The sequence below is a fragment of the Typopeltis vanoorti genome, chromosome 1, assembly GCF_054136105.1.
Source record: "Typopeltis vanoorti isolate ZY-2024b chromosome 1, IOZ_Tvanoo_1.0, whole genome shotgun sequence".
NCBI classification, from domain to species: Eukaryota; Metazoa; Arthropoda; class Arachnida; order Uropygi; family Thelyphonidae; genus Typopeltis; species Typopeltis vanoorti.
In genome coordinates this window covers 163,282,397-163,295,000 of record NC_143549.1, presented here as the reverse complement: position 1 = coordinate 163,295,000, position 12,604 = coordinate 163,282,397, and the positions used below count along the sequence as shown (strand labels likewise).

At 33.8% G+C, this 12,604-nt stretch overlaps 1 protein-coding gene across 7 annotated transcripts in view; it reads left to right on the top strand.

Moving 5' to 3' along the window:
• The window catches only part of LOC150110591 (kinesin-like protein KIF14), a 716,770-nt gene that overhangs the window by 234,636 nt on the left and 469,530 nt on the right, over window positions 1-12,604 (top strand). For 6 of the 7 annotated variants that reach the window (XM_090399877.1, XM_090399854.1, XM_090399869.1 and 3 more), the window contains 3 exons: window positions 597-735; window positions 3,152-3,215; window positions 10,075-10,259. In XM_090399877.1, coding sequence (XP_090256003.1) covers window positions 597-735; window positions 3,152-3,215; window positions 10,075-10,259 — 388 coding nt within the window. The remainder of the gene's footprint in view (window positions 1-596; window positions 736-3,151; window positions 3,216-10,074; window positions 10,260-12,604) is intronic. The other variant, XM_090399845.1, reaches the window with a different exon arrangement.

Genomic DNA, 12,604 nt, shown 5'->3' with positions numbered 1-12,604 from the left:
TAAGAGAGAAGTGATGTGAATGGATAGTACCTTGAGATAGATATGGAAGGAAAGCATAATCACTAGATATTAAAAATTAATTTTTCAGTTAAAGGTGAGTTAACCAGGCTGTTGTAGAAGTGGCAAGATGTTTATTTCTGCAGTTAAGTCAGTTAATCCTCAACCTCCGTTAGCCATTATTCAAATTGATCCAGTCCATCTGATATGATCACTGTCATTTACTATTAATCAAAATTTTATTTACATAAATATTGCAATATCATGATGGTTAGAAACTGAGTATATATATCATAACATATTACGAGTTTGTACTTGACCATTTATTCCATTGTTTATGCCATAATAAATGCCTATAACTATTCATTGTTTATATATTGGCCTAAAGAAATTAATAAATCTGTCTGAAATCAATTACAGAATGCTTTAGAACCCAAGTGTGGAAATTGTATTTAATTATAAATCATTTTACTTCTCGATTTGAACTATGGATTTAATGATTTAGGTATAACTTATTTACAGTATATGCTTGCTTTTTAAATATCTGCATTGTATTTGATGAAGCATGTTTTCTACCTTTTACAATGTTATTTATCAAGAACTTCAAGCTGAAATAATTAGACTTCGGAACCAAAAATGTGGATTGACGTCAGAGAATCAGTTTGCATACGAACGTGAGATATCAAATCTAAAATCTCAGTTACAAGAATCAAAAGAAATGATTGACCAAACAAGAAGGTAAATTGTATTTGCATTATGTAGAAATATTGTTTGGAATTATAGTTCATGGTGCAGAATGGAACACACCATGAAAACTGTCCTAAAAATTGCAAAAATCCTAAAAAAAAGCAGCGTGTTTGTCATTTTACTATTTTCTTCTTAAACTTACAGATACAATGCATTGATACTGTATCTGTAAGTTTAAGAAGAAAATAGTAAAATGTCAAACACATTGCTTTGTTTGTTAGCAATTTTTAGGACAGTTTTTTTATTCATAATTATGATGCTTAACATAACTGAAGACAAAGATGCTATTTAAAAAAAAAACACTTAAACTGAATAGGATATTGTAAAAATTCCAAAGAATCACAATTTGCTTAATATTCTGTTTTTTTTTTTTCTTTTCTTTTAAATATATCAATTAGTAAATCATTTTGATATTGAAGACTTCAATGCTTCTGTTTAATAAATTTGTATTTTAGTTGCTAGTCATGTGAGTATAAGTAGAAAAAAAAATTTTTTTTTTGGATAGCATTTAGTTTGGTATCCCTTATCTAAGCACAAACTACATTTTTACCTCTGTGAAAAAATTTTCATGGCTACAGACAAAAATTTATTGCCAGCATGCGGATAAATTATATTGCACAAATGTGTTATAAATTTGTTTGCTACTTTCTCGACTCCTTGCTTCTTTCTCTTGGCCATGCTAAGCTCTTGCTGCTTGTACTGTGAAGGATAGCATTCAAGCGAGTTATTTCTTTATTAATGTCCATTTCATTCTCCTCTATTTTCTTGGCCGCATGTTCAATTTTAATAACATCATTTTCCATTCTACTGTCGGTGCTCTGCATTCTCGTCAGCTACTAGGAACTAACTTTTGAAACATTTAATACAATCTCTCCAGTTTTGATTTCCTTCCATATATCCTTTAATTTTCTCTATGTATACATTTCACTCACACACACACACAGACTGCAATGAGCAAAATCCCTCGAATTCAAATCGCCCGACAGCATAGTCGAGAGGCCAACACGATCCTCAGATCTCAAACTCAAAATACTTTTGAGATTCAATAGGGAGACGCATAGAAATTCTCCTCCAGAAAACAAACAAACAAGGGCTTATCCTTGTTATAAAAGAAGAGTAGGCCAGTTTGCCTCAAGAACTCCTGAATCACTTGGCGCTAAGCATGATATGAGAACTGCATCACAGTTCAAAGTGGACACATTCCATATGGTTTTTACAGTTTTTAGTGCTCTGGAAGGATAACTTTTTTTTGTATTTTAGTTGAAAATATTAGGTTAATTTATTGTAGTTTTTGTTTTAAATGGATATATGATTGGCTCAGTTATTTAGTTTATAAGTAAACCCAGTATTTTTTATTTATTTATTTTAAATATGATATAGTCAGCATGTTTGTTTGTTTTCTGGAGGGGAATTTCTATACGTCTCCCTATTGCAACTCAAAAATATTTTGAGTTTGAGATCTGAGTATCGTGTTGGCCTCTCGATTCGATAAATAAATATCTTCGGTCTCCAGAAGTATCCACACTGCTGGTTTATAATATGGTGTGGCATCGTCATCCATCCATTAAAATGAATTCTTCCCTACAGCACAATGGAACAGTCAAACATGACTTTGATGAACTTCGTTGCAATATATTCTTCACCAGCCATAATCCCTTTTTCCAGCACTTGTAGCTCACTGTATCCATTAAGTATAATGCCTCCCCACACTATGACCCCAGCACTTCCATATCTATCCCTTTCAAGAACATTCTCTCAATGGTAAGCAGTACCACTTTCACTCCAGATCAAGTGTCATCTAGAATCTAGTCTAGAGGAAAGACCAGAATGACTCATCTATAAAGGTACATTATCCCTTTGGTGTCTTGTGTCCAGTTTTTGTGGACACAACACCACTCTAAACATGGTCTATGATGAACTGTGGATAAAGGGATGCAGACTTCAGACATATAGGCCGACGTGTCGCCGATGCCTTGTCACAATTTGTCAAGATATCTGCATGCCTGTGCTTGAATAGAGCTGACTTGCAAACTGGCTTGCCATGGTGCATCGATTGCGTTTTGCTTTTATAACCAAAAATCTGTCTTCGTGCTGGAAGAATGTGGTAGAATGAGGGTGATCGCTTAGAAAAAGTCTGCAACACTTTCCATTGGTTTGAAACACTGCTCGTATCCTGGATACAATACTATGTGAGATTTCAAACTCTGGTATTATCAATAATTTTTGCGTGAAGTAACTTCACATGCAAATTTTGTGTGCTTACACTTGGATAAAGGATTAAACCAAGAATATATTTTCTTAATCTTTAATTTATAGTATATACATAAATATATATATATAACCAAGTTAAAAACACTTTTGAACATTACTCTAATTTTCATTGCTAACATTCTTTACATATATATAGATCATGGCAAGAAAAGTTGAACCAGGCTGAAAAACGAATGGTTGAAGAAAGCAGCAAGGTTAAAGTATGTGTATATATTTATATATTTAATGAAGCAATTTTAAATATTTAAGATTTTTGCAGACCGTGTTAATGTTAAAATATTGGTATTGTCTTGTGTACATTCAGGAGTAATGGGCAAGAGTTTTTAACACCTTTTCATACATCATATTAAATTGATAGGTTGCATATATATATATATATATATATATATATACAGGGTGTTCGGGATAAATTTGACATATTTATAATTAATTATATTTTTCCGTAAGTTACATGTATTAACACACACTTCTCTTCATTTAAAAGTTTGGACCCTTCTTCATTCATATACAAGATGTCAGAAAGGATGGATAGCTGGAACCCACCTGAATCATGGAAGAGAATAACTTGTATCATGATGATTCGTGCCCGCCATCAAAATAAAGATATTACGACTGCTGCCCAATGCTCCCTGAATACAGTAAAAACAATCAGGCATGAACTAGAGACTTGCAATGGTGACTACGAGGATGTAGCAAGAAGAAAGATCCCTAGCAGACGATCTGATTGCGTTCGTACAGCAGAATTCCTCGCAAATCTGCAGGAACAGGTGTTGAAGAACCCTGGCATTGGAATTCGGGCTTTGTTCGTGAAGTTGCTAACTGTAGTCAAGCCCTGGATAACAAGGGTAGCCAATGGTAGGCCGTATGTATGGCAGCAGGATTCGGCCCCTTGCCACACCTCTGGGAAAAGTCAAAAATGGTTGTCTGAAAATTTCTACGACTTCACCAGTCCAAATGTTTGGCCTCCAAACTCCCCAGACCTTAACCCCATGGATTATTTTGTATGGGGCGCAGTTGAAAAAGACACCAATCGCACTTCCAGTAATACAAAAGCCCAGTTAATGGATAAAATTAAAACAGTTTTTGCGGCCCTTCCCAGGGAGACTGTAGCATCAGCTTGTTCGAGGTTCCGAAGCAGAATTGAAGCTGTGATCGATGCTAATGGTGGTTATTTTGAGTAAATCTTGTTGATAGTATTGTAATTAACTCTGCCTGTAATGTTTTTTTGTCAATTCATTAAATTTAATAGATACAAAGAAGATTTTCTTTTTCCTTACGAAACTGTCAAATTTATCCCGAACACCCTGTATATATAGAACTGAAATTGATGAGGCTATGGATTTAAGAGAATTGGTGAATAAAGTTGACATTCAGAGGACATATCACAAAAAAAAAAAAAAAAAAAAAGTGGCAAAAATAGCTCAAACGATTACTCGAATGTTAAGAAGTATATTGATATTCAGGTATAAGGAAAGTATTATTCTTCTTTATGAGACTTGTATGCAGATGTTGGTCACGTGTTTCTTGAAAGTGGTGGAGAGAATTCAGAGGCGACCAAAATCAGGACTAGTTTGTGGATTGCTCCCTAGATTCCTGTCTTTTCAACAGAAATAATAAACTGCAGACATTTATAGATATTTGGCTAAAAAAAAAAGTTTTAAAATGAAAACAGAAGCAGATTGCATGAAAGTATGAAAAATATCAGTTTAAAAAGTTAGAAATTCAAATGGGTGGAAGCTGTTCCTTTTACAGTGATACTCTCCAGACATCAGTTTGCTGTTTTATGCTTTTAGTCATTTAAGTCATTTTAATTTACTTCTTAATAAATTGCACCTGCACCACTATGTGCAGAATAGGTCTCCTGGGTTCCAAATATATAATGAAGCTGTGTAATAGGTGCAAAGAAGAATAACAAAAGATTATAACAGGGTTATGGAATGTAGATTACAAGGATAGATTGAGAGTATATGGACTTCAGACTCTGGTAGACAAGAGATAGAGGGGTGATACAATAGAGGTCTATAAATTTTTGAGAGGGCATTATAGGATATCGGTTGATGAAAATTTTCATTATGTAGAATGTGGGGGGAGAACACAGGGACATCCATGGAAAATTTTTTTGTGATTAAGAAATGGGCAAGAGCTAGATTTTTCTCTGACAGATGCTTAAGTGAATGGAGCATTTTACTAGTTATATTTTGTATTTTAACACCAATATTTTAACATTAACACAAAGTCTGCAAAAAGTAGTGAGTGCATCTAGTATGAATGAGTTTTAAAAAAGGTATGACAGTTGGTGTGGATGATGTATGGCCTCTCATGATGATTCCTTGATTCCTGGAGGTGTGATAATAATCTTGTACTTACACACCATCCTATATAGTATGGTAAATCTTGTATTATGGGTATTTTTCCATAGTGTTGATTATTCAATATAAAGTTTCCCCTGCTGTTTTATTTATTATTATTTTTCCCCCCTCCCAGCATTGAGATGGTTGGTCTTGAACTATTACTGTTGAATTGGTATTGCTCTACATGCTCTAGTTTTTTTTTCCCTCATAACAATAAACCTGATCTTGCACACGTTTGGTAGTGTACTAGATCTAAAGTGTGAATTTAAATAATATTGAATGTGATTCCACCTTGGCTCATTCCATACTGCTATTACACTATAAGTTCTGAGACCATGGGTGGGATTATTATCAAAAAGAGAAAACGGAGAATTATTTCCAAGTCCCACATAGTATGAATTGTGAATACTCACACAGGATAATTACCGTTTGTTTTGTGCAAGTTACTAGTGTGGATTACTTACACGAAGAATTTCTTATTTAGAAATAAATTTTCCAGTAGAGTGGTACTGAATAAGTTGATAATTTATCGAATTGTGTACTTTTGTGAAGCTGTTGTAAATTGTTGGGAGCATTGCTATACTTCATCATCTGAACAGAGGAAAAGTTTTCTGAAATACAGAAACAACTTCTGAGATATTATCTATTAATGTTTGCCAACATTACACTCTAGAGCTCCTCCCTCCCAATATTTTTCTTTTTATTTTAATGTCTCACACTGATAAAGGTTTACAAACTTACGTCATGAATGTGTTGAGGGTTAAATAATCCAGGAACATAACTTTTTCCAGAGACTAAAACCTTTTTCAATGAATGTGCAAGTTTTTGTCATTTAACAGTTCTATAGGTAGCTTCCAATATTGAGACCACATGTTTTAAGATAAATAACGAGTTTAATAAAATATAACATTACATATTTTGTAAGTTGTCAGACTTGCATTGTCAGGAGTATTAGCAAACGTTGTACAGAAGAGGCTAAAAACAATTAATTACACATATTAGATGTTATAAGAATTTCACAAGTTGCATTACAGAGAGATGAAACAGCTCAATATTTGGTTGACTTTCATGAAGATCCTCAGTTGACCTAGGATACAATATGCATGATGCTACAGAACATGACAGTAGCAACTAGCATTGTTCCAACATGTGTACAGTAATTAATTTAGTGTTTTGATTCTGGTTATTTATTTATATATATAAATTGTGAAGTTCTTATAAAAATTAATATATGTACCGTATTTGCTGGCGTATAAGACGCACTATAAGAAACACCCCCTTTTTTGCACCCGTTTTTTAGGAAAAAAACTTTATCACTGAATATTATAATGAATTTACATTATTTCAAATATAAAGTAATAAGCAGGTCTACTTTCAACAAATACCTAATCTAACTAGGAAAGAGTATCCACCTTTTTAATCTTCTTCATCAAAACCCAGAAATTCATCTCCAGAGCTAAATGAAGAGACACTTGAAACCTCTTCTAAATTAGAATCTGAATCCTCATGCAACAAATTGTCCTCTGTACCATCCAGTGCATTACTAATGCCACACTTCTTAAATGATTTAATCACTGTCTCAGTTTTCACAGTATCCCATGAAGCTTTGACCCACTCACATACTTGCGAAATGCTAGGTCCTCTTCCTTCTTCCTGATGGCGTAACCTCAAAATCTGAAGACTGCATCCAGCTGTTCCATTTCTCCTTCACAAATCCCTTAAATGGTTTATTAATACAGACATCTAAAGATTGAAGCTGACTAGTTAGACCTCCTGGAATTACAACTAACTGAGTTTTCAATTCCTTGAGTTTATTTTTAACATCATCTTTTGTTTTCTTATGGGTGAAACTGCAGCAGAACTATTATGCTTCGGAAAGCCTTTATGGTAAAACTCAGGTCTATAAGTTGTTTTTCCTTTCAAAAATGGGAACGTGTCAGTTGAAGACCAACCACAATCTTGCCAGCCTTCAACAAGCAGAAATGATGAAAACATCAAAAAAGGTTAGCCAGCCAATCAATCAAGATCGTTGAAAGACCATTGAGCAAGTTTCTGAAGAGAAAAATTTGTCATGAGTTCATGCCAGCAAATTTTAACATACTTGCAAATGAACGAGCTATTTCAAAGAAAAATAGTTGGTTAATATCACAGATTCGTAACCAGGATATTTTTATTATGATAAATTAAGAAATTGAGTGAGAGACAAAGGAAACTCAAAATTAATATATTTATTTACAAATAATATTATTGTATATATTTCTGTATTATCTTAAATGGAGTGTGTAATGTCTGTTTCACAAGTGCTATATACAATTTTGCACCTGAAATATATTTTCTCCTAAAGAGAATAAAGGCCCACACATTCAACATGACATGACAGCAGCAGTTAAAGAGCATTGACATAAGTTTTCTTCTCTTCAAAATCACAGGATATTGTGAGAATATACAAACTTTAAGCTCGTGACTATATATTATACAAATATACAAACTTTAAGCTCATTTTAATGACCATGAAATATAAATTTCTTAACTCCTGTTTTTCCTCTAAACTAAAATAATAAATTTTTGCACAGTCTTTCTTAAAACATATTGCTTTCATATCTTTTTTGAACTGATATTCATCAGTTCCTTTCCTGTTCTTTAGAATATGAGGATAATTTCAAAGTTCCCAGTTTGTTTGTGGAAGCATCATCATTCATTATCCTTAAATACAAAAAGTTCATTTCTTACGGTTTTACAGTACTTAGCCAGAATATGCTTTCTGCATGCTGTATCAAAAAGGAACTGTCCTTTGCTTCAGGATAATCTACACGATCCCTTTTTATCTGTCACAACTTTACTTCATATAAAGAAAATTCATCTGTTAATTTTAAGATAACTATTTGTTTTCCTCATAACACTCTTATCCACCTTTTTGGCTTCAGAAATTCCCTTAAAATTATTTTCTCTCTTAAAACGTCCAACCCCCTTCTCTAGAATGTCTCTTTTTGTGTTCTAATGAACATGGCAGCTGTTCTAGTTTTCTCTCTCGCACTCGTTCAACTTCCTCTTCGGAAGCACGATGTTTGCACAAGCACACTACTGTCTGGCGCAGTAATCGAATGGCAGTGAAATGAAGGTTGCTTTTAAACAAGTCAGCAGATCTTCGATGCCATGAAAATGTCATCAGAAAGTTCAATAATTTCTTCTCTCAATTCCATGTTACAAAAATAAAAAAAACTACACTGGAGGCGAGTCCTTTTTACAAATAAAAATATCACAAATAGTTTTCGACAGTCTGTAAGTAACAAAACTTTCTTATATTAACATTTCTAATTATTACAAACAATAAATAGATTTAAATAAATTTAGTTTAATCCTTTATCCAAGTGTAAGCAAACAAAGTTTGCGCCTGAAGTATCTTCAGGACTGAGGCAACTCATGGTAAAGTGATGAGAACTTAAATAAGCTCTCATCACTCCTAGTCTTAGTATCTCCCATAATGCAAAGCACATCTCCTTATGGACATGTATAATGCTGTGCATTCTGGGAAGGGCTACTACCCAGACCAGTTTCGACCTTTATTGAGGTCTCGTCAGTGGGAGTCAGACTGAGAGGTGGTGATACTAAGGCAGAAGCAATGGAGAAGTCATATTTACCTATACGAGTTGCCAAAAGGTGTACCACCTTATTATTAAATTACTCTGAATTTAGAGAAAGATGTTGGAAGTTTTTTTCCCACAGTTAGACTATAATAAAGTTAATTTAATCCTTTATCCAAGTGTAAGCAAACAAAGTTTGCACCTGAAGTATCTTCAGGACTGATATATGTATAGGTAAATATGACTTCTCTGTTGCTTCTGCCTTGGTATCACCACCTCTGGGTCTGACTGCCACTGATGAGACCTCATTGAAAGTCAAAACCGGTCTGGGTAGTGGCCCTTACCTTAATGCATAGCATTATACATGTCTGCAAGGAGATGTGCTTTGCATTATGGGAGATACTATTGACTAGGAATGGTGAGAGCTTGGTCCACCTTTACCACGAGTTGCCTCAGTCCTAAAGATACTTCAGGTGCAAACTTTGTTTGCTTACACTTGGATAAAGGATTAAGCTAAACAATATTGATTTGTTTTTTGATGTGACACAAAGTTGCACACAAAGAATTTGTTCCTCCTGGACAGACAATGAACCAACATTTTGCGAAGACTGAGTGATAGTGTTCTATCAAAACGATCAGAAATGTGGAGTAGTGGAGATTGGTTGCTGACCATGACAATGCTCCAGGCCACATTGGCCTTCTCTGTCCAACAGTTCTTGATGAAAAACAACATGCTGGTTGTTCCCTACTTGCCCAATCTCTCTTTCCATGTAACTTTTCTTTTATTCCCATGGATGAGGAAAATCATGAAAGGGCAAGTGATTCGTTGATGTCGATGAAGCAAAAGAAACGTTGCTGGAGGCCATAAGCAGTATTCCAGTTGAATAGTTCCAGAACGGCTTGCAGCAGTTGAGAAAAAATATTGGTACAAGTGCATTGTCTCACATGGAGAGTACTTTGAAGGAGACTAGAATATGATATTATAAACTTTAATAAAATATTTTTAAAAAAAACAATTCTGATTATTTTTGGGTACCCTTTCATATGCTAAAAATTAAATATGGTTGTTAGACATTGTCTAAATAGAGAATTTTCATTGTTGGTTTTGCATTTTCATACATTTTCAGAAGCTTGGGGTTGCGTTACAAAGAGATGAAACAGCTCCATATTTGGTTAAACTTCATGAAGATCCTCAGCTAACAGGAACACTATTTTATATACTGCATCCTGGGAACACAACAGTTGGTCATTTTCAAAAAAATTCTAAAGCAGATATCCAACTACAAGGCAATCTGATTGCAAATGAACACTGGTTAGTAATTTTTTGTAATTTGAAGTACTGCTGCTGAGCTTTTATTAAAAAAAAAAAGTTTCAGACATCTATTTTCTATGCAGAATATAGAAATTGAAAAAGGATATTAGTGTATGTAGAGAAATATTTGCTTTGTTATAATTAAATGGCACTTCAGTATGTACTAGCATTTATCAAACTTTACATAATCTGGAAGCTTTATTTTCAGTTTTTTTAACTATCATTGTATGCATACATATATCAGCATTGGGTTGAGTCAACAGGCCCAGATTAACGAGCATACTGACCTTGGTATGTGTATATACATCAATGATTAAATGGATGCAAAGTGTCCATAGAAGAATGTTAATATGAACTTCAGAGGCTATAGAAATAATATGGATACAAAGAGTTGGGTGGTTAATTGTGTATTTTATATTTTATGTATATGTGCATGTTATTTAACTTCAATAAACCATAATTACACACTTGTCATTTAATTTTTTCATTATTTACAGTTTGATTTTTCTATATTGACAGCTCATATGCCATATTTGAATTTTTATTTTTTTCTAAGGATGGTAATAATTTTTGAAGTGCTTAAGAGTCCAAACTGTATAGCTGGGAGGAGACTTCCATGTAGCCTTTTGAGGAATGCAGAGAACCGACCAGTGCTTCTCACCTAATGTCCAATCCTTACCTTGTGGTACACCCAGTAAGGTATCTAACTGGATACTGAATGAACAATGATAGGCTGACCATTTGGGATTTAGCTGACCAAATTGTATATGTATAGGCTTAAACCATAATGCAAAATAATGGTACCACATGAGAGAATTTCTTGCCGGCTAGGGCATCAACTGGTTCAACAAGGCTTACCTGTTGTTTTCATCACGGAACCGGGGTGAATAGTAAAAAGTCAGCTACTGAAACAATTCTTAGAACACATCACTACAGTTCAAGGTTGGTGTTATCACCATAAGAAGCATCAATGGAAAACGTATGGAACCAGCAGAAGAATTTGATAAGTAAAATATCAGCATAATAGGCATGACTGAAACAAAGAAGACAAAAACAAGTGATCTTTTTAAACAACAAATGCAAAATATTACATTCACACAATAATAATTATTGAAAAGATTGACACTAAATGTGAGGATAATCTTGAATGGTAGGCAATATCAAGTATAAGGATGCGGACAACTATCAGAATGGGGAACTAGAAAATGATTTATTTGTGGTCATGGTACCACAGAAGCTTCTACTAATGAAGCAATAGAGGAATTTTTTGAGGCATCAGAGAAAGCAATTGACACAATGAAAAAGGAAAAGTTGGTCCTTGTTGCAGAATTTAAACAGCAAAGTAGGAAATGATTACCAGACATACAGAAATGTTTTGGGAAAATTTGGAAGAAAACGACAAAGCTAATAATAATAACAGTAGTAGGAAGTCATAAATCCTGCTGGATTTCTGATCAGGACATAGTTAATAATAACGACACTGTGTTGTACCATAAAAATATGCACAAATTCACATGAAGAAAAGATGCAATAAGAAAAGTCTCATTGATTATATTATTGTTGATAGTGATGTTTTCTGACTGGTTCAGGACATGAGAGTATACAGAGGTGATCACCATTCAGTTTTAAGCAGGATAAAATTTAATCTCATATTGAAAAGAAGTGTGTGTGTAAGAAAGTTTTAAAATGAATCAAAGTTAAGCAGCTTTCAGATGTGAACTGTAGACTAAAATACATAAACATTATTAAAGTTTGAAAACAAGAGCTAAACTTGGAGATTCTGTGACAAACCTTGTAGAAAATATTGATTCAGCCAGAGATGCATGTGGTGAAATTCTGCATAAGGATAGAAAAATTATAACTCCATTGTGTCCTTCACTGCCTGTTTAAATCAGAAAATTAAAGAGGCAGTGAAGGAAAAGAATAAAGCATATGAAAAGTTTTTGACAAGTAAGCCAGCTTTTGCTCCTAGAGAATACAGAGAAAAATGTAAGAAATCGAAGCACTGCGTAAAACTAGCTAAACTAAAGTCAAAGAAAGACTTCGGTAAGAATATAGCAAATAAATATCAGAAAAGGTGGTGCATTATTCTGGAGGCTATTGAAAAAGCTGATGAACTGGAGGGAATAGTACCATAAAAGAAATCAGAGATGATAAAAGTGACATGAAAATGGGAAATAAAGATATCATCCATATATGGAATAAGTACTTCAAATCGTCAATAGGAATGCATTCAGCATATCAGTATTTAAATAGAAAAAGTCATCAAAAACCTGAAATGTAGAAAGGCAGCTGGAGTAGATGATGTTTGACCAAAAATGCTCAAGTATGGAGGTATAAAAGTT